Below are 25,374 nucleotides of genomic sequence, written 5' to 3' on the forward strand. Positions count from 1 at the left end.
ACTGAACTGTGTAGTACAGTCTAGTGCCGCTGATCTATATTCCATACATATCTACAGTTGCGGGTGGCTTGAAGGCTAAAGGTAACCAAACACAGGACTCTACATATAAGAAATAAAACTTCACAAGTAAGTTATTAAGATCGTGAAAAGAAAAATGTATATTCATTGGTCACTTACTTACATTATAATATAAGAAATAAAAATAATTACAGTACTTTTTTTAACAATATTATCTGTTCTCTTTAAAACTTGCTTGTGACAACATGACCATTACTGAAGATGTTATGACGAAGAACCTAGAAGATTGTCTCTTATAAACTGTACAATTCACTTCACAAACAAAAGCACGTCAGTCGCCATACACTTTCTACTTACATACTGTACGTATTAATAGTAAATAAATCTATACACACTTCACAATCACTGTTAAGATTTCTTGGCAAAGATCATAAAAATGAATATTAAATAAGGGTATCGTTATACTGAATCTTAACATTGGTGCTTGCTTCTATGTAGCCAGTTCCCTCCACGTTTTATTTTGATTTCCACTACATAAATATAGGATGAACGTGAATTAATCTTGAGCGTAATTCACATTAAACTGAATTTATTTATACTCTGTCCAGTGAAAGAAAAAAATTATGTAAACCATAGAACATCAACAGATCTGTTCACATGGTCAAAAAAAAAAAAAAAGTCAATGTCAATTCAGAGATCTCGAGACCACGTACATGTGTTTACATCACTTTATTCTTTGGTTGGACAGACTTTAATGCAACAAAGCAATAATATTACTTCACTATTAAGTCTAGCCAGAAGTGATAGATGGATGATTCTGAACAGTTCTTTAGGCATTCATTCTCTCCCTCTTTTTGTAAATTACAAGTTGTTCTGCGACCATCTGTATCTATTGCCTACTGTTGCCATAATATCTCACGCAACATTATATTTTATTAAAAAAATTGAACAGGAGTGCTCCCTGCAACATAGCAATATCTGAACCAATGATGCTTGAAATGTACATCTAACTGCTGGCGAAAGAAAGCAATGCAGAGGTAATACTGTATGTATACAAAGTCTCCCTGCAGTGACCCAAGCAGGGTAGTTTGCCTAACAGCAGCAGGTATGAAGTTAGCAAATTGGTACTACTTTCTATCAGGGTCATTACTTCATTTGCACGACCTCTGAACAGAAGAATGAAGAAGACTAAGTCTTTCTGGACAGCACAAAATGCTGTAATAAGAATACTCAACTTACATCCATATAAATTTACAGTTGTTCACGAATTAAGAGTCTGATTGTCCTTAGATTGTTCTTGTATACATAGATTTTGTCGCACCCCAAAGAAAATAATCTGAGGAGTTGACAATGATGTAAGAAGTGATAGGCTACGATTTTAAAGTTAAATAACTAAATACGTGAAACCAAGCAATCAAGAAACTTAGGAAATAAGTGTAAACAGGTTGAACTCTGCCTTCAACAGCAAGGAAAGACATCCAATATCTCCTGTAACTATAGTGAATAATTTTACTTGTAAATTTTATTAATAATTACATTATTAAATCCAGACGTTTGAGATGGGCAGGGCATGTAGCATGTATGGGCGAATCCAGAAATGCATAAAGAGTGTTAGTTGGAAGGCCGGAGGAAAAAAGACCTTTGGGGAGGCCGAGACGTAGATGGGAGGATAATATTAACCCGTAAGTGGTGAAGTATTTTTCTAGTCACGTAACTGGTGAGGTGGGGGTTGCACTTACCCCAACTTAGAAACTTGTATCGTAGCACTCAGATAATCAAACTGAGTTTTTAATTTATATAATCAAGTACTTTTATTTGTTTTAACTAGATTTTCTTCGAAATTAGAAAAGAAGGTAGCTTAATAAGCAATGAAAAAAAATATATCTCCGCACATCTACCTGGTGCAGGCTTCTTTTCTTACAATGGCTGGGGTACTCACAGCCACCACCTCACCAATTAAGGGTTAAAATGGATTTGAGGGAGGTGGTATATGTTGATAGAGACTGGATTAATCTTGCTCAGGATAGAGACCGATGGCGGGCTTATGTGAGGGCGGCAATGAACCTCCGGGTTCCTTAAAAGCCATTAAGTAAGTAATAATTTCATTAATTACAGTAAAAGTTAATTTATAAGTTTTTATCAGGATCCGAAGAAAAGAATGTGTAAGAAAAATATATAACCAAATGGCATTTAATAACACCTGAAATAGCATTTGAAGACTTATATGGAAAGAACAAGTTAAGTCATCTTTGAGTCTACAATAAAATACTCAATTTATAACATATATTCTTGAAGAATGCAAGGAAATATTAGCTCATTAGAATCAAAGCTAGCTGATGTATTACTTTTCCAACTACAATTCAGAAAAGTTTACGAAATTGACTTACCTTGTTCTTTCCATGTGATCTAATTGTTTTTATTTGCTCCTAAGGAATAAACCATGCCTTCAAATTGTGTTCACTACTCCATAATTTTTACAAGAAAATATTTTCAGTTTGGAGAGGTATTAAAATAGTTGCATTCAGTGTGATAACAGTTTTGGCATCAGATCCTCATTGTTTAAATTTTCTTTTTTCCTCTTTGTGACAAGCCATGAGTTTTTCCACTTGTGCATAACTGATTTACTGGAGCTGAACAGAGGTTAAGGATGTTCGAGAATAAAGTGCTTAGGAAAATATTTGGAGCTAAGAGGGATGAAGTTACAGGAGAATGGAGAAAGTTACATAACGCAGAACTGCACGCATTGTATTCTTCTTCACCTGACATAATTAGGAACATTAAATCCTGACATTTGAGATGAACAGGGCATGTAGCACGTATGGGTGAATCTAAGAATGCATATAGAGTGTTAGTTGGGAAACTTGAGGGGAAAGACCTTTGGGGAGGCCAAGGTGTAGATGGGAGGACAATATTAAAATATATTTGAAGGAGGTTAGATATGATGGTAGGGACTGGATTAATCTTGCTCAGGGTAGGGACCGATGGTGGGCTTATGTGAGAGTGGCAATGAACCTCCAGGTAACTTAAAAGCCACAAGTAAGTTGTAAGCACATACTAGAATAAGCATGGACAGCTTCGAATTTCTGCGAATTTTAAAGTGACCTCTTGTTAATTATGAAAATGTGCTGTACTTACGCATTTCTACAGTTTCACAGAAAACCAAATTTTGAACAAAACTGATTTAGAACATTTAAATAACATTTTGCATCTTCCGGGGTTTAAAATATGCTCATATAAATACAAAAAAATGTACATGAAATATAAATTAACATGTTAAATACAGTGTATGAATTCCGCTGGGACCTAAAAAAAAAAAAAACGAATAACTGTAAACGAGTAAGTGTGAAAAATTTAAGTGCAAAACATATAAAAGAAGTTTTACTGTAGTTCCATTTTAATTATTCAAAAATTCGATACCAATAATTTCTGAATTGCAATAATTCAGAAAATGACCAAAGAAAAGAACAATTTTGTTGCAAAGAAAAGTTCGGGGCAGAATAAGTTAAACAATGCTAAGATATACGATTCATATGTGGAAATTAAGAAGGCGGAAAATACCCTTGGACATAAAATTATGAATGAATGAATGTGAAAGTACATGCTGCCAACTTAATTCCAGTTGCAAGTGTCAGCTACTCACTTGCTCTGCTTGGCTTTGTATACACACTGTACGTATATAGGGTGACCAACTTCTACAAAAATATGGGAGACTTGGTCACGACAAATTTTAGTACAATTTTTTTAGGGGTGTAAAGCCTGGACTCATTGATGGAATGGTTTATATTTGCCTTACAAAACTATCAGTTGAACAGAATTTCAACAAATCGTTTCGTTAATTGAATTTTAAATATAAATAAGATTATAGTTCATTTAATGACGCTCGCAATTGCCGAGATTATATCAACATTGCCAATGTGCCGAAATTTTGTCCCGCAGGAGTTTTTTTACATGACAGTAAATCTACTGACATGAGCCTGTCATATTTAAGCACACTTAAATGCCATTGACCTGGGCCAGCATCGAACCTGCAACCTCGAGCATAGAAGGCCAGTGCTATACCGACTGTGCTACTCAGACTGATAATATAAATGAATCATCAGACGACTGAAAGCAAGTAATGGTCCCTTAAATCAATTTATAGTAATTTAGCAATTACTTCTGGTGAGATAGTTAAATAATAACATTATCTTCTCAAGGTAAAATCATTCATATTATTTAGTTCACAATTTTTAGTACAATAATATTTAAAAGTACATTGCTTCCCAGTTTTAATGTATTTATATTTGCCAACGAGATGCTGTAGCACATTTAATTTGTTATCCTGCAAAAAAAAAAAAAAAAAAAAAAAAAAAACTCTTTATTATCATATGTGCACACACACACAGTAACACTAAAGATTACAGGATCACCGGAACTGAACTGTATTCTTTGTTTGATAATGGAATCAATATGAGAACTGGGAGGATCCAAAAATATTAGTTCAAATATGGGAGTTCCCAGAAAATACAAGAGAGTTGGTCACCCTAACTGTATAAGAGATAATGGATGCACTCTTCTATCCATCTGTCACTTAAGGCTACTCTAACATAGGCTAATAATGATTTTAATCTTGAAGTTCCAATGCTGATGGATGAATAAATTATTATACAGCAGATACAAGGAAGATAACATTGAGGTACCGGTACTATAGTGGCTGTATACTTGTATCATATGAACTTAAATACTTCAATTACTGTGTGTTCATTATTATTGTTTCTTGTGTCGACACACAGAATACAACAAATCACAACACTCGATACTTATAGAAGTCCATAACTGTCTGACTTACGTTCCACCCTATAGCTACTGTCACCACATATATCAGTAACAGTGCTGTCAAAGGATATAACAGCAGATGTGTCCTGTGCAGGATTGGCAGACCTGTATGAAACATTAAATATTATATAACTGAAGGGACTACAGTGTGTGAAGTTTGTGTACAGTGTTCAGTTGGATTTAGGAAAAATAAAGGCACAGAAAATGCAACATTTAGTTTAACTGACAAAATTCTGGAGGCAGTTAATAAAAAATTACAAGTTGGAGGGATTTTCTGTCATTTATCCAAAGCATTTGACTGTATAAATCATAAAATGCTGCTAGATAAATTAGATTATTATGGAATTAAGGTGTTGCACACCAATGGTTTCACTCATATCTCATAGATAGGAAACAGAAAGTCGAAATCAATACAACTATGAAATCTTCATCGACATGGGGAACTATTAATAATGGAATTCCTCAAGGATCAATATTATGTCCCCTACTTTCTCTAGTGTTTATAAATGATCTTGCCCCCCTAATAAAAGATATAGGTCATCCCATATTATTTGCAGATGACACAAGTATAGTAATTACAGCCAATAACTCCAACACATTCCAATCTTCAACAGAGGAAATTCTCTCCAAAATATGTGACTGGTTCTCAGTCAATAAATTGGTATTAAATTGTAACAAAACTAACATAATTCAATTTAAATCCTGTCCAAATTCAACCTCGCAAATGTCTAGCGCAATAATTAATAATAGATCCCTATTAGAAACAACAACAACCAAATTTCTTGGCTTAAAAATCGATAATGTGTTAAATTGGAAAAATCATATTAAAGAAATTACCCTCAAACTAAATTCAGCTTGTTTTGCTATTAGATCTATGCAAAAGATAGTAAATATCAATACCTTAAAAACAATATACTTTGCATACTTCCACTCAGTAATGAGTTTTGGAATAATATTCTGGGGAAATTCCACACATAGTAACAATATATTTCTATTACAAAAAAGAGTAATTAGAATAATAGTAGGTGCCAAATCAAAAAACTACAAATAATGCCCATGGCTTGTCAGTATATCTTTTCATTAATAATCTTCCTCGTATACAATCGTGAAAACTTTGTAACTAATTCAACAGTTCATAGCATAAATACACGTCAAAAAATGACTTTCATACTCCATCGGCTAGTCTATCGTGCTATCAAAAAGGAGTGCATTATATGGCAGTAAAAATTTTTAACAGCCTCCCTATTGATATAAAAAATGAAACTCAAAACATAAAACTATTTAGAGCCAAATTGAATAAGTACCTAATTTCTCACGCCTTCTATTCTGTAGGTGAATTCATGACATTCAATAACACTTCATGAAATTGATACTAAAACTTTGTGTTGTACTAGTAGACTATATTGTAAATCTCATCTGTATATATTTCATCTAGACTGTGACTATAAATTAAGATTTTATAATGGTATTAAGTTTTTTGACTTGTTCCATATTCTAGCTGTAAGCAATGTATGAATACCATGGAATGTTAATAAATACAATACAATACGTACAAATTCAGCAGGTAGGTTCAATGATCAATGATTTTATAAAGGACCATATGAGCACAACATTTAAGCAAAGTAAGATTTTTGGGAGAAACAAGAAATTACAAGAAGAGACATAATGAGAATTACATCGAAGAGGAGCTGAGAACAGCAAGAAGTTCAGTGAAACCAGCAGGAAGATTATGAGTCAGCAGTTACGAAGAAAGTGAGATAAGAAGTCAAAAAAAGTAAGGGACAGAAAAGTTACTCCTTCTGTCCCAAAATATGGTATAGTAACAAAGAAAACAAGTTTGATTATTGCGCATGTGTGCACGAAATGTTTCGCGGTGTGGTATTCTGTTCAGTAGTGAAGGGACTATCAGACAGTGCAGTTGTGAATGTTTCTAAATCTTCTGTAGTGCATCAAACTATAATATTTAAATAGTTCATTATGGACAGAAATCAAATGGGCACCTGCTGTGGCGTTCCTGTTACAGAAAATGGAACAACAACCCAATCAATTATGAATAGACATCCAAGGCACAACAGTCGTAAAGAAACGGGTTGTAATTTATTGCAGTTTTTATGTTAATTGGCCTCCCTCAAAACAATGTTTGTTTTTTTCTTTCATTACTTTGACATCACATAGAATGAAATGTACTTTATTTATTAGCTTTATCTTATGTTAAGTTATCATACAAATAAGTATCTAGAAGATGCATTAAAGTTACATTATATTACTGAGAACTTTAACAAATGTATACCAGTACCATATTTTGGAACAGAATAAATGACATCAACAAAGAGAAACAACAAATTTATGAGCCTACTATTCCGTATTTTCGAGAAAAATATCAGATGGAAGGCAACTGGGAAGTACATGGTTTAATGATCGGAGCGAGGGGCACCATCCCACGATCAAAACATTTGGCATCCATGACATCATTCCAAAAAAAAATTACTTCTAGCATTAAAGGGTCTGTGGCAATTCTGAAAAATCATTTATACAGAACATCATAATCCCTCCCCCCCTCTTTCTGTTAGTGTATGATTGTTACAATATATGCACAAATTTATTATTTCTTAAATTTAAGCTCCTAGTTCACATTTCAGTTTGACTCTTCTATTTTACTGTAATCGTTACTATTCTTATATGGGTGTTATTCTGTGTTTTTGGCAACCCAGGATGCCTGGGCAGACTATTTCTTGGAAATAAATTATATACCATATTTTGGAACAGACAGAGTATAACTTAAGAGGTACATGAGTGACAAAACACAGGAAAGTGTTAAAGTGAAAATGGTGATGGTGACTGAAAATACAGTAAAACAAGGGACTAATAGTGAAAAAGGATGAGAAAGATACGAATATTAGCAAGGAAGTGATGTTAAGTAGTGATCCAAATATAATAAAGAGAGTGGGAGTGGAATTGTAATGAAATTGTAGAAACTAGTTTGTCGGAAAATATAGAGATTAGATTAGCTGAAATAAATGATCAGTGAATGTTAGTGATTCAAGTGAATGAATAGGATGACAATTATGGTAGAGTTCAACTTAATGTAAACAATGTTGGGAAGAATTAATAAGGAATAGAGAGAAGTGGGTGTTTAGTTAAATGAGATTAGGGAGAATAAGATGAATAAATGGGAAAGAAAGGGAGTAAGTAGAAAAAGAAGGGAGGTGAAACAGAGATGAGAGAAGTGGTAGAAAAGTGATCAGGGTCATTTATATGTAATAGCCGTATGCTAAAAGAAATTGTAAGCACAATATGTATCCAAGGGAGTGATGCCACCGTATACAGAAATGTGAAGGGCCATCACGTCTGATGTAAGCTGGTGGAATAAATTAATATCATATCATATGAGAATAGTGAGGAAAATATCCAACTGTAAATCCTTCAATGTCACAAGGAGGTTACACTGGTTCTTTGGACATGTCAAAAGAACTTGTTCAACTTAGCTTTATAAAAGTTTATACCAAATTTGCAAATAAGCAGATATACACACGCCCTGAGTGTCTACATTAATTTTGCAAGCACCTAAGATATCAATAACATGGGCACCCGAATTTAAGGAGACACGCTACTGAGTTTTCGTCAATTTTGGTCAAACGCTACTGAGTTTTCGTCAATTTTGGTCAATGTTAAAAGTTAATTTTTTTTACTGATGAACTGTATAGACTAGGAACAAACCCATGCACCATTTCATTGTAGGTAGTCTTAGCATCATTTTAAAAGTTTAAGAAACAAATTATCTTTATATGAGACCCAGATATTTGTTTACTAAAATCATAAACACTTTTTTATATTTTATCTTTTTCTGAGTACATTTTTCAACATAAAATTTTGAAAATAATTGTGCACATGTAACTCATCAACATCTATTCGATTTTAAAATTTCAAAAACTTACAATCAAAATTGTGGAGATTAGAAATCTCAGTAGCATGTCCCCTTAAAAGAAAATCAACGAAAAACTTACATTACACAAAGAATATTTCGAATTTTACTTCGTATTTTTTTGCGATGTTTATTACGTTTTCTCTTATATTAGGTCTATGTACGTTTACTCTTAAAACTTACTTCTTCGAGAATTTTCTTCAGTGTTATACAGTGAATTGGTAAGGTGGTAATGTAGTTACACCACTTGCCATTACCATTAAACAGCATTTAAGTAATATTAGCAGGAAATGGGACTGATGCTGAATGATCAGTGTTGCAAACTTAGCGTTTTTTTTTTGCTAGATATAGCAGATACTATACTAAAAGCCAGGTTATGAACTGACGAAACAGGAAGTAGTTGGAATGGTGAGAGGAAAGTGCGGGTTAGAGGGGTAGCCTGTGCAGTGATGGCACGTTGAGTGTGGGGGGGTGGAGGGAAGAACGAGAACGGAGCTTTTCATTGGACCTCGCGTGAAAATGTCGTCTGCTAACGAAAATCTGGCAACGGAATCGCGGAGACAGTGTAGCCAGTTCATTTGCAGTACCACGTGCATTACGAGTCGCATTTCGTACCAGCGTCATTAGCTCGTGCTTTCTTAAAAACAGTAATTTTAATTACCAATATTGTAGATAGTGTTATCTAGAACTATATACAGTAGTTATTTTAAACATATCGGTGACAAACACTGAACACGCTTTGAATCTCGCGCCACTATGTGGCAACAGAGCTCAGAAAGAGACCGACAGAACGTTGCTTCCGGTTTAGTCGGTTCATAACCTGGCTTTTAGTATAGTTATTATTTAGAGGAGGCTATTTTCCAAACAGATCGTTAGATTATGAGTAACAACGGGCAAGTCTATCTGAGAAGAAGATTTAATAATATAGGCTGTTCCGAAAAAAGATTAAAATATTTAGAGAGGAGATAGTATTCATCAAAGCAAGAAATAAAAGTCCTATAAACATGGATTCTAAAATTAATATCTTCTGAGAAATGAGCAAATGTTTACCATTGCTGTAAGAACAGCATATCTTCCACTGTGAGCTTATCTTTTTTCTTACAAACTGCATATGAAATGTGACTTAGTGTTATAAGTAACAACAAATCATGTGGTATCATAAATGTATGAAATACTTACAGCTATATCCCAGAAATGTTACATAGATGTAGTAGCCAAGTGCGATCAGCCAAAGTGAATTGCCAAACAATCTTGACACGAACCATTCATGACTAATCAACACTGAAATCAAAAAAAGAAAATTCCACTGAAGTCGAAGTGCACAGATATCTCCAATACATTATTCATATTTATCACTAACCAGTGCAGTCATGCTACTGCATGACTAACATATTCAAAAAATGGCATTTTCGTTTTTGTCTATCATATATCATCACAATAACTGTGTAGAAGTTAACAAGCTCAATGTCAGGATTTGGGGCAGAGAGAATATACATGTCATTATGGAGCTTCTTTTGTGTCATATCAAAATGGAGAGTGTATGGCCCATTCTTCTCCTGGACGGTACCATTACTAGTCACAATTATCTTGATATACTGATTCAATGGCGAACAGGTCGAAGAGGGGAACAAATTCCTCTTCCAGCAAGATGGAGCACTACTCCACTGACATCTCAATGTTCAACCGGCAGGGAGGTGGATTGGGCAAGCTGGAGACAGAGATAACGTATTCTGTAAGTGGCCACCGAAGTCCCCGGACTTGACTACCATTTATATTTATGGGATTACATAAAAGATAACGTCTATGTACCCCTACTGTCTCAGAATCTGCAACATATGTGATTTGATATCACGACTGTCATTAAGTACATCAAAGTGGATATGCTGAAGCATGGTGGTAAGAGTGGGGAATATTGTCTTGATGTTTGTCACGCAACACAAAGATCATACTCTGGGTGTCTGTAAGAAGCACGAACATGTGTCAGATGTTTTTTCTAGTGCATATTGGCAGTAATGTCTACTTATAATCATGGACTATATCTCTGGACACTCTGTATTTTACTTCTTTAATGTATACAATCTTTAAATAGAATTAAAATTCAGCTTATCAAGTTCACGATTTTAAAGTTTAAACTTACCATTGTAGAAAAAGAGTTGAAATACGTGAAGAATTATAAGCAAGGGAAAAAATGCATTGAGATGGACATCAAATGCATATCCCCATTCAACGTCCTGATCCTGGCATGATGGCTTGATGAGATACTTATTGCTTACAAACCTGGAACATAAAGTTATCCACATGATACAATACTCTACAAATAACAGGAATATACATATATTATATGTATATATTTATGTATATACAGGGTGAACCGTAAGTTATGTAAATCAATTTCAATGGGTTATTCTTTTGAGATATTTCGAACAAAAAACTTTAATACAATTTTGCTTGCTTTGTTGCCTTTTCTAGATAAAAATAATTTTATACGAAACATTTCATAGCGTGTTCTGGAAAAGCCATTGATTTAATTCCCTATGGCCTAGTTTCTTCAACCTTTGTTAAATTGCACCTAACATAGCGTTAATTAACTGTAAGTTAAAAGTATGAATTGTTGTTAAAAATATTGCGTTTCTTCAACTTTACATTTCACATTTTAACATTCTGTTTGTTAACTTTCTGTTAAGACCAGAGATTCTAGAGTTTAACCATAATCTATAACCAAGTATAGGCTCACTTCTGTTTTCTGAACTCTGACAATTCGATTCTCGCTTGTTTCCGTTGTTTGATTCAGAGAGGATAGAAGTCTTTCTATTCTCTCAGGTTTGATTTCTGCTTCTTTCCTCGTCTGTATCACAATAGCGTGGAGCGGCGTATTGGTATTGCTATTGTGAAATGGAAAACACTGGAACAAAAAGAAATCGTGGGACTAATTTCTCTTTGTTCGAAAGAAACCTTAATGAGAATAACCAAACAAACGGATCTAAGTTGAAAGCGAAAAGAGGGCTTGGCAGAAAATAGCCTATACCTTTGTATGAACTTCTGGTCTGTCAAATCACAGAAATCATCCCCTCTGTTTATGTATTCATGGATATCATTTTCTAAATAATCCAGATATATAAGTTCAACATCTAACGCACCAGCCATATTTGATACTTCTATGCTACCAGAGAGTTAAATGATTTAACTGCATGAAATTGGGCAGTTAAATTAACATAGGTTTTAACAGCCTGTTAGTACTAACAGTAGTTGAAGAAATACTTCAATTGTTAAGTTTACAGTTAAAATGGAATAACACACTGTTATAATTTAACAAAGGTTGAAGAAACTGGACCAATATGCTCAGTCATTTTAAGACAGTAGTATATTATGATAATAGATGATTGAAAGAATTTGTTTTGTTCTTTAAATTTGCAGAAATTTGATAAGAACAAATGTAACATTGTAAAATTCCTTTGCAGAACGAAAAGTTACATTTGTTCGGATCAAATTTCTGCACATTTGAAGGAAAAAAACTAACATTTTTTTCAATAATTTATTATCATAATACACTGCTCTCTTAAATTGACTGAGTATATATTGGGAATTACATCAATGGCTTTCCCAAAACATGCTATGGAACGTTTCATATAAAACAATTCTTATCTCGAAAAAGAAGCAAAAACGAACAAAATTGTATTAAACTTATTTGTTTAAATATCTTAATGAATAATCCCCTGAAATTATTGATATTACTTATGGTTCACCCTGTATAATTCTTTTTCATCTCACCATATTACTTCTCTTTGAAACTACAGTTTTTACAATTTAATTGAGTTAGAGTGTCACTGAAGGGACTAAAGAAATTATATTGAAATAAATGAGTGTTGCTATAAAAAATAAATAAAGTAAACAAAATTCATAAAAGAAATGCATTCCCAATATTACATATTTTGCAATGAATTCTGAAAATACTATTTCTGTGTCGAGTAAAATCAATAAGAAAGAAACACAATTAGTGGAGTATATTATAATAATTTAGGAATGAATCTCTCTGTCAAAATGTCCCTAGATGTTCAAGATGGAAAGTCAACAGATCAAGTATCAATGTATACCACACAGCAAACACAAAAGATTTCTCTCTCTTTATCATGATCGATTTTCAGCACTATTGAATGTAATTGTTAGGTTCTGATTGCTCAATTCTTCTTTACTGATAAGGAATTGAGAACACTTACCAGAACAATGTGGCTATGAGGAGTCCAACTCCTATACAGTCTACAAATATAACATACAGGAGGAACTTGACAAAGCCCCAGAAACCAAGTCTGAGTACAAGAGAAAAACCAACCGAAGATGCTGTAAATAAAAATAAAAATTAATCCTGTAATATTTCTCAATCAAAGATGAAGAATATTGCAGTATGTAATTTAAAACCTTACATAAGAATTCTACTAATGTACCAAGTCTGGGCTTAATGCAGCAGACCAGTTTCCTCCTAATTAGTACAAAAATAATTTAATTATACAATATACAGTGAAACCTCTCATTTACGGACATCGAAGGGACATAACAATCTGTCCGCATCTGGGAGGTGTCCTTTATTGAGAGGGAGGCTCCCCAATCTAACAGTAAATTTATAATATGCATTATGTATCCCTTCACACTTTAAATTAAACGTATTACTGTAGTTTAATACTAAATACAGTACAGTATACTTACTTACTTACTTATTGGCTGTTAAGGAACCCGGAGGTTCATTGCCGCCCTCACATAAGCCCGCCACTGATTCCTATCCTGAGCAACATTAATCCAGTCTCTACCATCATATCCCACCTCCCTCAAATCCATTTTAATATTATCTTCCCATCTACGTCTCGGCCTCCCTAAAGGTCTTTTTCCCTCTGGCCTCCCAACTAACACTCTACATGCATTTCTGGATTCGCCCATACGTGCTACATGCCCTGCCCATCTCAAGCATCTAGATTTAATGTTCCTAATTATATCAGGTGAAGAATACAATGCGTGCAGCTCTGCGTTGTGTAACTTCCTCCATTCTCTTGTAACTTCATCCCTCTTAGTACAGTATACTACAGTAAATTCTTTGCAACTTTGAACTACAGTAGATAAGACCAAAAAAGGAAAATACAGTACTGTGCCATGCAATTTTATTCTAGGGCTACAGTTATGCAGTACTGTAATTTACAGTTTTCAAAATCTGTGCTTCAGTGGCTGGTCATGATAATATCTTTGAAAAATATTGGAGTGCAAGAGGTCAAATGACTTTATTGTCAAACGCCTGGCATTAGAAAACAACAACAAAAATTTACAGTTTTCAACTTAACCTTTACGTTCAGGAGCCTTGTCTCTCGAAACAGTACACTGATTGAAGTGAAAAGAATAATCCTATGAACCCCATCATGTGTCGAATACAATTTCACGATCACGGTAATCTTAGACCCATCAGACAGGTTAAATTTTATGACTTTGTTTATCCATCCGCTTCCAGCTAACAAGGGGTAGCCGGCTGGGCTAGTGGTAGCCTACGAGACCCTTATTGTCTTCTTTCATGTTAAGGAATTTCTGTACAGTTCTCAAAACTAAATTTTCCATCTTCGTAACACATTAGGTCTTGAAATCCAAGTTCTGTCCGCAGTCAGGAAGTAAAGCAAGCTTTAGGGCTGTGAAACAGCTGTCCATGTCCGTGTCTGAGAATGCCCGTAAACGAGAGTTAAATTTATCATTATTTCTATATTATTTCAGTTGGGACATAAAAATCTGTCCGTATATGAGGAGTGTCCGTATTTTGGGGGTGTCCATAAGGAGAGGTTTCACTGTATACAGCAAGAAGCCAGAGTAATAAAAGCATATAATTTACAGGGATTAACAATACAATAACTCGATACTTAACAGTAGAAAAATGCAAAGTGCCAAATTTATGAACAGCATTTTATTAATAAATAACGTTCGCTCTTGAGCAATTTTAAGAATATATTTTTTAGAACTGAATTGATAATACTTACGACAACTTTTCACCAATCTTTATCAATAGTTTGATGATACTACTAAAATTAACACACTGACAAACAAACAAACTGCACAATATTTATGAAAGGTGTTAAGCCCCATAAACATTTTGTAGGCACTATGATCCATTTATTATTCACAGATCTATTAATTTCTGCAAATACTTCCATTAAAGTGGTTTTAAAGATTGGAAGCAAATCACCCTGACCTCTCGGAACTGAATATTGCAGACTTTCATCATGATTATCATATGTTTTGTGTTGACATTGCCGTACTGGTATAAAAGTAAAGAGATTCAACAAAAATGTTGATAGTGTTGAATAATCTTGGTCAAAATAAAGCTATTTTCTACTTGGGTGTCAATTCACTGCATTTTATTCTGCATTTTCATGCCACTTACAATAAAGGAAAATGTGGTAATTTAATGATATTTCTCCGATTTTCTGGATTTTTAACACTACGAATTGCAAGTTTAAAACAAACTAACTATGTCATCTAGAGTCAATATATTATGTTTGTATGTGATGCATAGCCCTACATTACTTAGGTATTATGTTGTATATAAGATTTACCTACGCTGATCTTCCTGTTCGTAGAAAACACCGCGGTATAATACCTTTTGCCATAACTTCACTATTAACACGACAAATAAACAATGGAGGGGAAATCACAATGAATGGCACATTGTGTACCATTTTTATGAGCCCTGGTAACTTTGCACCACTGTCATCTTTTGATGGTCTTAATAACACTCTACATTGGCCAAACACCTGCATAGAATTGGAATATATCAGTCCCCTAACTGCCCATTGTGCAACTCAAACCAAGAAATGGATTCAGAACACCTCAAAATCTGTGTTTCATTGGCTGACCATGATAATATCTTTGAAAAATATTGGAGTGCAAGAGGTCAAATGACTTACTGTCAAACGCCTGGCATTAGAAAACAACAACAATCTTCTGTGGACCTAGCCCTCTTGATATGTAATGCTCCTTGGCAATTTGCACCATTCTAGTGAAATATCACATTTTTTTTAAATTTTGGCACTGAACACCTTTCTATTGTTAATTATTCAATTACATAAAATTACATATTTATCAACTGAGGAACCAAGCAAGACAAACCCTTACCTCAGAGAGGGCAGGGAATTACACAAAACTGTGATGAAAATTCACGCAGAGATGTGTTGATCATTAGAAATTCAATTTTGGAAGAAAAAATTAAAAACAGAACTGAATACTGACTAGTAACATATTACACTAGTCAGACTTCAGATGTATACAAATAATTGTTCTTCCTCTGACCATATCGTCAAGTGAGATGTACTGTCTATAGCAACGAGTTTAAGGATAAAAACTTAATTTTAAAATGATGTTCCATATCAAAACAGCACTTACCACAAAGCCAGAAACTTAAAAGCACTAAGAATGCTGGATCATCTCGAGCAAACTGTGATTTTGTTTCTGTAATGAAAAAACATTCTGTTTAATATTACAGGTACTCACATTTACTTTGAAAATTACTTTCACAATAGCAAAAATGTCATTTTAATATTCATTATTATAAGGAATCATTTTTAAGCTTACTCCTTAATGAACCTCAATTAGTTGCCAGAGGAGGTATCACTTCTGTTTATATTCCACTTTTATTACTGCCTGCTAACATCATGTGTCGATAATTGCTGAACAATGCCAGAACGAATTAACAAGTGTGAACTCACTCATAATTGCCAGAATTGTAAAAATGAGGTTCTGTCTTCAACATCTAATTTTTATTAGTGAGAGATTCATGATGAAATTTTCGTTCAAAAACAATTAATTTTTGGTGGTCTTATCAGCAGTCCATGATGTTTAGTCAGTCCTGCTTCAATCTGTTTCATAATTCTTGTGTTCGCTTCGTCTGCGATGTTCGTCGCACTGACCACATTACTCCACGCTTCCAAACTCAACTCAACCATCAAGTACCCGCCATTTGTAAAAAGTGTTAAGGTAACAGATCTTTCTGAGTTTACAGGCTTCAAAAAATATGTCTCCAATAATGCTGTCAGTATTGACTGCACATCATACTGAAAATTTTACCATTAACATATCTATTGAGATAAAATTGCACTTAATATTTATTTATTTAATCTGGCAGAGTTAAGGCCATCATGCTTTCTCTACCACACCACCAGAATACAAACAGACATATACAAGAAACAAATGCAGAGAGAAAAGCAAATAAGAAATAGAAATAAAATTACAGATACAAATGCAAAAAGAATCAGAGAAATAATACATTTTTTAGTAGGTTATTTTACGACGTTTTATCAACATCTTAGGTTATTTAGCGTCTGAATGAGATGAAGGTGATAATGCCGGTGAAATGAGTCTGGGGTCCAGCACCGAAAGTTACCGAGCATTTGCTCATATTGGGTTGAGGGAAAACCCCGGAAAAACCTCAACTAGGTAACCTGCCCCGACTGGGAATCGAACCCGAGCCACCTGGTTTCGCGATCAGACATGCTAGCCGTTACTTCACAGGTGTGGACGAAATAATACATATTAATATATATATATATACTAGTAGGAAGATAAGATCACAATGGGCACAAAAGGTGGAGAATGGGTCTTTATAGATGATGCAAACTGCAAAGTCCTTGATGTTAATTTTGTGCAGATGGCCCACCAAACAATCATGATGTGTGTTCAGTCTAAATAATGCTACTTCATCTTTCTTGCTGCGTGTATTTGTTCCAGGGGCTCCTTACATGATATATGATATTTATTCATCCATTATATTTCTGTAAGAAACACGTGTTACAATTCTATATCACCCCAAATCTGTCTTATTTTACAATTTATCCACCTATGCCAATATCTACTAATACCCAACATTTTTTTGTCTACACACTTTTTGCTCTTATTGTCTGTTTCTTGACATTCTATATGGAACATGTCTTCTCCATTGCTGCAACGGGGGCATATATCCTTCTCTACGGTACCCCTTCTGTTTTTCAATTTCCATATTCCTAGCCTCCACCATGCTAAGCTCATCCTCACTTTCTTATTATTTATTCTTGCATATTACTCCTTACTTACATGGTCCGTTTTTTTTTCTATATTGTTTTAACATTTAATTTGCATAAGTGATTGGAATGATATAGTTTGCTATGTTTTTGTTGTAGGGTTGATTAATTTTTCTAAAGTATTAACAAAATACCTGTGACTGGTGACTACAACATTACCAGTAAAGAGAGTATCACGAACTGGTTCTTTATCTTGTGACTGTGAAATGGGCATGAAGAGATAACAAAAGGCGTCACTACTAGTGAAGATGTTTTGACTATGGGTTCATGTATTTACAGATCACTTGAGTCAAACATATTCCTTCGATTTAGACCTCTTCTCCTCTCATTTGTTTACATCAGGTACAAATTTACTCGAAATAATTCTTTGTGAACTCAAGATTGACTCTATGATGGAGATTAAAAGCTTAGAAAATGGCAATCAGAAACTGGAGATAATCAGAACTCAATGGAAGAAATGAAGGATTGTTGTGGAGTAATAGAGTTCGAATGGAGTGTGACGTGTATTAATAGAATCTTTTCCTACAGAATGAAATATTCCAACGTGCAGATCATGCAATACATAAGGGGGGATATACACCTTTTAGGACATTTAAATACCAAACAATTGGTGAAATTCAATATATATATTTTTTAAGCAAAGAATAAATCTGTAACCTTGAAATTTCATATGCTCAATATATACCATTTCTGCAATTGTATACTATTTTAAGATTTAGTATAACTATTACCGTTACGGATAATTAGCAATTCAAAATGGCAGCTGCATTTTGTGCATTGAAATGCCGTTTCCCTGATAATTTCCAGAAAATCAATATTTCTTAGCGATTCTTTTTCTATTTATTTCTGAATGTCATATGAACAACATGATCTAGAATCTTTGAAATATCTTCACTAGAAATCATTTTTATTTTTATTTCCATTATAAAGTCAAATTTTTCAAAATATTATTAGGTCAAAAGTATTTTTTTAAATAAACTATAAGTGTTAAACCAATAGTTCTACGTAGGTTTGCTCATAAGTATAAAATACAATTCCACGAAAATTTTCACTGCAATACCTATTTTAAAAAATGTTTGAGTCAAACCACTTGAATAAACGAACGTTACAGGTACCATTTTGTATTTATAACAACCCATAACTGTAATAGATTCATTAAATCTGAGAACAGTATGCAATTGAAGAAAAAAAAAAGTCCAATAATGCAAATTTGAGATATTAAGCATGTGGTGAATGTATATAGCGGCCATCTAGTGAATCAGTCGTTAGTGGGGAAAAAAACACCACAGTCCTCTGTTATAGGAGTGGAAATTTTCAGTGGCTTTCATAAAACAACTATAGTCCAAACACTTTTTTTTTGTGAAAACAGCCATTGTCCAGGACGATGGTAGGATTTACAAATATCTCATCATATTTACTCATACAATTTTAAAATGTAATTGATTGGCATTAATGCTTCTTATGTATGCGGCAAAAGCTACCTAAGAGAAAAATACTTTAGCACGTGAATTATTGTATTAGTTATGGAGTCATCTTTAGGTGCAAAAGTAACCCCATGGAAGAAACATAAGCAACGAAAGTAGAAGAAACAGGATATAATAAAGAAAAAGAAGATTAAAGGAGAGGCACACTTCAGCCACAAAAGAAAATTTTTTCTTAAAACAACCATTGTCCACAGTTTCCCTACATTTACACATGTATTTCTATGAGGTGATTTAAGTTACAATGTACTTCAGTTTTCCCAAGTTTCTACAACACCTTAAGAAATGGCATGTGAATGTCATACTTCAAGTGTCAACAACACCCATGCCAGATAGCTTTTTGTTTCTCCTGAAAATTTATGTTTCTGGACTATGGTTGTTTTTCCAAACCCCCCTCCCCTAAATGCCACTAGGTTGTCATTTGACATTTCTGGTCTGGTCTGTCCACTTCTGAGGCTGGGCGCCTGGAAGACTAACTTACGCTGCCCCAATGATATTATGATAGAATGATTATGAAATGCCAGGAGAGGTCTTAAACCTAAGCCTAACCTAATTTTCAGACCATGGACGAACACAGGAACATTCCCCTTTAAGGAAAAATACCTGTGTTCTAACCAGGAATCGAACCTGCGACCTGTAGTCAGGAACTCTTACCACTAGTCCATAAGACTGGTCACTTTCCAAAAACAACCTTCAATTGCAAAAGCGGCTGTATAGCCAGCATATAAATTTTCAAAGTTACAGATTTATTCATTGCTGAGGGAAATAATATCGAATTTCAGCAATTTTTCAGTAACTTAAAAGTACTTAAAGGTGTATGCCTCCCTTAATCTAACAACGTAATTTTTCAATAACAAAACCATTATTCTTGCTGTACTTACGTTTTCTATAGTGAAAATTCCTATATACTTTCTGAGGTGCAATGAATAAATATAACATTTGCCAGAATGCAAACTCGAAATCCATCTGCTGAAATTTTACAAGTCTCCGAAGATACTTGTATCTCTTTGCTGCTGCTGTCATACAGTCCAATCTATATAAAAAAAAGTTGAATATCAATCATTTATTACACACAGAAAAACAAAAAATTGAAGATGATAACTGTTACAGATCTGCACATTTATTTATTTATTTAGTTTTCATAGTTTAAGGGTGAACTACTTACAAATAACAAAAAGGTAGCAATTAAAAAAAAACTTATGCAAATTACACTAAACTAAATTGCATATAGATTGGGCTTTTTGTACTATGGCAGATATAAATGTACTTCTAAAACTAAAAATATCACAATTGTTAAAATACTTATTATAATAGTAACAACTTCTATATATGGTATTGTTTGTACTGTAATTTGTCCGGGGACACCTTCAAAAAATGTTTTATTAATTCTATTACTATAATTAGGAACTTCAAATTCGACTAGAGTGATTAACTAATTGCAATTACATTCATTTACAATTTAATGAAGGAATATGACGTCGTAAATAACCCTACGTAATTTTAAAATATTATAATTGTACACTTTCATAAGCATAGTATATGGAACATAATTTTCATGTAGTGGATATTTGCCATTTTGTCTATAATGAAATAACCTAAGAAATTTTTTTTGTATATTTTCAATTAATGTATTATACTTAATAGTAGTGGGAGACCAAACAACTGATGCATATTCTAATTTAGATCTAACAAAACTTGAATATAAACATGTTAATGCCTTGACGTTTTTAAAACCTATTGTATTTCTAATATTAAAACCTAGACTTATATGCTGATGCTACTATATTACTTATGTGATATGCGAAAGTTAACTTACTATCTAATTGAACACTCAAATCATTGACAACTTCCACTCTTTTCAGTAATGCACATCCCATTGAACACATGTAATTGTGATATGTCTTTTTCCTTGTGAATGATATAATACTACTACACTTGGTAATGTTGAAAGGCAGTTTGTTTTCTAAAGACCATTGCAAACATTTATCTATATCAGTCTGTAGATATAAACAATCATCTAAACTATGAATACTTATATAAATTTTTAAATCATCAGCAAATAATAAGCTAAGCGAGTTGCTAATGCAATCTGGTAAATCATTTATAAAGATAAGAAATAGAAGTGGTCCTAAGTTCGAACCTTGTGGCACACCTGATGTTACTGAATAAACATCTGATTGCCCTCCATTATAACATACATATTGTTTTCTTTCTTGCAAATTATTATTACATTATTAAATACAGTGCTGCTAAAGTTCCATCACCAATGAAACAAAAAATAAATACACATAATAATCTAACCTATGAATAAATATTTTATATAAAGCAATACCGGTCAGAAATATTGAAAAAGAGTATAGAGTTTAGTGGAGCAGCTAATATGTGCACAACACAGCATTGTAATCAAACCTGAGAAGCTCGAAAAACATTCGAAAAGCTATATACAAATCTGATATAGGTATTTTATCTTCTCTTTGACATACCTGTAAGCAACTGGGACTGGAAGAGGTGAACCACCTCGGAGATTGTTATTGCTCAGGGATGATGGACTTCGACTTGGAACAGGTGAAGTCTGATACTTTGTTTGCATGGTTTCCAAAAATGCCTGCCAACAGAGACAAGCGCACGACATAGTTCTTTAGTAAGTCCTGCAAGTATATGCAAATCAAGCTTTCAGGTATAACTCCCTGTAAAGTTGATTTGAATAATTTCGAGGGAAAAATTGTTCCTAGGCTGGGCATCGAACCCGGGACCTTTGGTTAAACGTACCAACACTCTACCAACTGAGCTACCTGGGAACTCCACCAGACACCGATCCAATTTTTCCTTCTATATCCACAGACCTCAAACTGGGCTGACAAACGTCAAGCAACCAACATTGAGTGCACACTAACTCTGTGTGACTTAAATTGTGGTTTTCTGTAACGTACAGTGACGTGTATTATGCAAATCAAGTTTTCAGGTATAACTCCCTGTAAAGTTGATGTGAATAATTTCGAGGGAAAAATTGTTCCGAGACTGGGCATCGAACCCGGGACCTTTGGTTAAACGTACCAATGCTCTACCAACTGAGCTACCCGGGAACTCTACCAGACACCGATCCAATTTTTCAGGGAGTTATACCTGAAAGCTTGATTTGCATAATACACGTCACTGTACGTTACAGAAAACCACAATTTAAGTCACACAGAGTTAGTGCGCACTCAATGTTGGTTGCTTGACGGTTGTCAGCCCAGTTTGAGGTCTGTGGATATAGAGGGAAAAATTGGATCGGTGTTGGGTAGAGTTCCCAGGTAGCTCAGTTGGTAGTGTGTTGGTACGTTTAACCAAAGGTCCCGGGTTCGATGCCTGGCCTCGGAACAATTTTTCCCTCGAAATTATTCCTGCAAGTATATGTTGAACAAGGTAGGTGATAAAGGGATCCTTGTCGTCCTCTCCCTAGTCCACTTCCCTCTGATATTTCTTCTCCTATCCTGACTTTGACCTGTTTCACATATAGATTACTTAAATGTCTCCTCTCTCTCTCCAATCCACACCTATTAATCTTGCAGTTAAAGTGACTAGGCCTATAAATAAAACCTATGAAAAATAAGTTTTTATATACATCTTGATTACACAACTTTTAACACTGTATCACTTCGGAATATGTATGATATGAACTTTCTTGTGTTAAATTTTAACGTACCTTGTTAACATGTTTCGACCTATTTTCGGTCATCTTCGGAACTGGTCGTTGTTGGTCTTGGCGCCTCTTGTTTCCTGTGTGGGGTGCGTTCGTAGTGTAGAGTCAAAGAGTGTATGTGTTTTGAAATTGAGTTGTGTTGAGAATATCGTTGGGGTGTGTTTTCGTGTGTCTGTATATTTCATATTGTTCCAGTGTGTTGAGTTTCTGGCTTTTTGGTTGGATGTGCAGTATTTCCATGTCTGTGTTGATGTCTCTGTAGGTGTGGTTGGCATTTGTGATGTGTTCTTTGTAACGTGTTTGAAATGATCTGCCTGTCTGGCCTATGTAGAAGTTGTTGCAGGTGTTACATTTGAGTTTGTATACGCCTGTGTGGTTGTATGTGTTGTTTGTGTGTTGAGATGTTTTTGTAGAGTGTTATTTGTTCTGTATGCGATGTTGTAGTTTAATTTCTTGAATGAGGTTACAATTTTATGTGTGTTTTTGTTTTCGTATGTTAGTGTGATGTATTTTTTGTGTTCTTGTGTTTGTGTTGTATTCTTCTGTTTTTTTGTGGTTTTGTTTTGTCTCACGTATTATGTTGTCTATTATGTTAGGGTTGTATCCGTTTTCTTATGCTATGTATTTGATTGTGTTTAGTTCTTCGTTGTAATCCTGTTGATTCATTGGTATGTTGAGTAGTCTGTGTACCATTGTTCGGATTGCAGCTTGTTTGTGTTGTGTGGGGTGGTTGGATGTGTTGTGTATGTGTGTTGTTGTGGGTTTTCTGTATACTTTGAATGTGTGTTTGTTGCCTACTTTTGTTATTGTGATGTCTAGAAAATTTATGGATTTGTTGTTTTCAGTTTCTAATGTGTAGTGTAGCTTTGGGTGTATTTTGTTTATGTGTTGATGCAGGTTTTGGATCTGTCTTTTGTTTCTTTTGTATAGTATTAGTATGTCGTCTACGTATCTGTGCCAATATATGATGTTGTCTGTGCGTTTGTTGTTGTCTTTGTTTAGTATGTATGTCTGTTCTATATGGTGTAAGAATATTTCTGTTAGTATGCTGAAAATGGGTGATCCCATGGGTAGGCCTTCGGTTTGTGTGTAATATTTGTTATTGTATGTGAAGTTTTTATAATAAAATCTATCGACCTGACACGTATCAGAAAGCAATGCTATTGTTAGATTCCATGGTTGTCATTCAAGCAGTTACTTCAAATTAACAATCCCAGTCACTGCCAATACATAACATCACGCAAGCCCTTAAACAATTGTCTTCCAATGGATTCCATCCCACACTGGATTACAAGGCAATGAAAAAGTTGACAAGTTGGCAAAACAAAAAAAAAAAAAAAGAAGACAACAATCAGCGCTATGCACAAGCGCTATCTAAATTTTCAAAGGTTACAAAGGTTTCAATTAATGAGCGGAAATTTTTTTTGTCACATTTTCAACTTTCTTATCATTGTGTAGCAGTTCTCTTTCATCTTCCAGCCAATCTCAATGTAGGCCTACTAGGCCTATAATAGACTGTTTGTTTTTGAGTTTTGTAGATGTTTACAAAATTATTTCTATGTAAGATAAGTTACTTGGGGGGGGGGGGCGGAATGGACGAGATTACAACATGCAAGTAAGAACCATCTCTCTCATACAAATACTTCACTCTGTCGAATGCTACATTTAGTTGTGTAAAATACTGTCATTAAAATACAGTCCCCAGAATATAGTTTTACCATTTATTAATTATTGTGTAGCCTTTCTACGCTGTAGGCTGATTCAAGAATGAATCATGAAGCTTAGAATTTGGTGTGATTAAAAAGAACCAGTAAGATAAGATTATTTTTTGGTGATTACACTGTAGTAACTTTTGGGTCTCCACATAAGTAGAACAATGCTTCTAGACATTGACATTGAGATTTGATAACAAAGTTAAGTATTGTATAGGCATTATAAATTTACAGTGAAAGCAATTTTAAAGACTAACTGTTCACAGTTTTTAGATAAACTTATTTTTATTACCATTCGTGATGCAAAATTGTGACACCACCAACTGTGATAGGCATACACTGCACGAAAATACTGTCGAAACTCGAAAAACTTCAAACTTACCAAGTTACATCAGCTTATATCACAATATTTACATTTATTTCTAAACATAAATATAGTTCTTTTTAACTTTCACACCAAAACCAATGACACTTCATCACTCAAATCCACTCCATTCACATTTACGTCCTTTTTCACTTCGTAACCATCGTATAAAATTCTTCATAACCAGAGAGCAGTAAGCACACGTCACAGTATTGCCAACTATAGAGAAATATACACCAGAATAGCAACCATAGGCAACCATGTTGTAATGGCCTTCGTAATTACATTCTTTACACACTACCACGTCTT

General features: G+C 34.1%; 1 protein-coding gene across 2 annotated transcripts; it reads right to left on the reverse strand.

The window, feature by feature from the left end:
- Window positions 1-127: 127 nt before the first annotated feature.
- Unc50 (Unc50 RNA binding protein) lies at window positions 128-25,260 on the reverse strand. 2 transcript variants are annotated; one of them, XM_069846200.1, is made up of 8 exons: window positions 25,084-25,260; window positions 21,791-21,955; window positions 20,189-20,340; window positions 16,157-16,222; window positions 12,970-13,090; window positions 10,893-11,032; window positions 9,935-10,036; window positions 128-4,938 (listed from the first exon to the last, which is right to left on the reverse strand). In XM_069846200.1, the coding sequence occupies exons 2-8, from the start codon at window positions 21,937-21,939 to the stop codon at window positions 4,802-4,804; spliced, it is 867 nt and encodes a 288-aa protein (XP_069702301.1). In that variant the 5' UTR covers window positions 21,940-21,955; window positions 25,084-25,260; the 3' UTR covers window positions 128-4,801. The 2 variants fall into 2 exon arrangements, with proteins under 2 accessions (XP_069702301.1, XP_069702302.1); XM_069846201.1 differs by having other exon boundaries at window positions 21,791-21,912; window positions 25,084-25,258.
- Window positions 25,261-25,374: the final 114 nt, after the last annotated feature.

The sequence above is a fragment of the Periplaneta americana genome, chromosome 14 (genome assembly GCF_040183065.1).
Source record: "Periplaneta americana isolate PAMFEO1 chromosome 14, P.americana_PAMFEO1_priV1, whole genome shotgun sequence".
Classification (NCBI taxonomy): Eukaryota; Metazoa; Arthropoda; class Insecta; order Blattodea; family Blattidae; genus Periplaneta; species Periplaneta americana.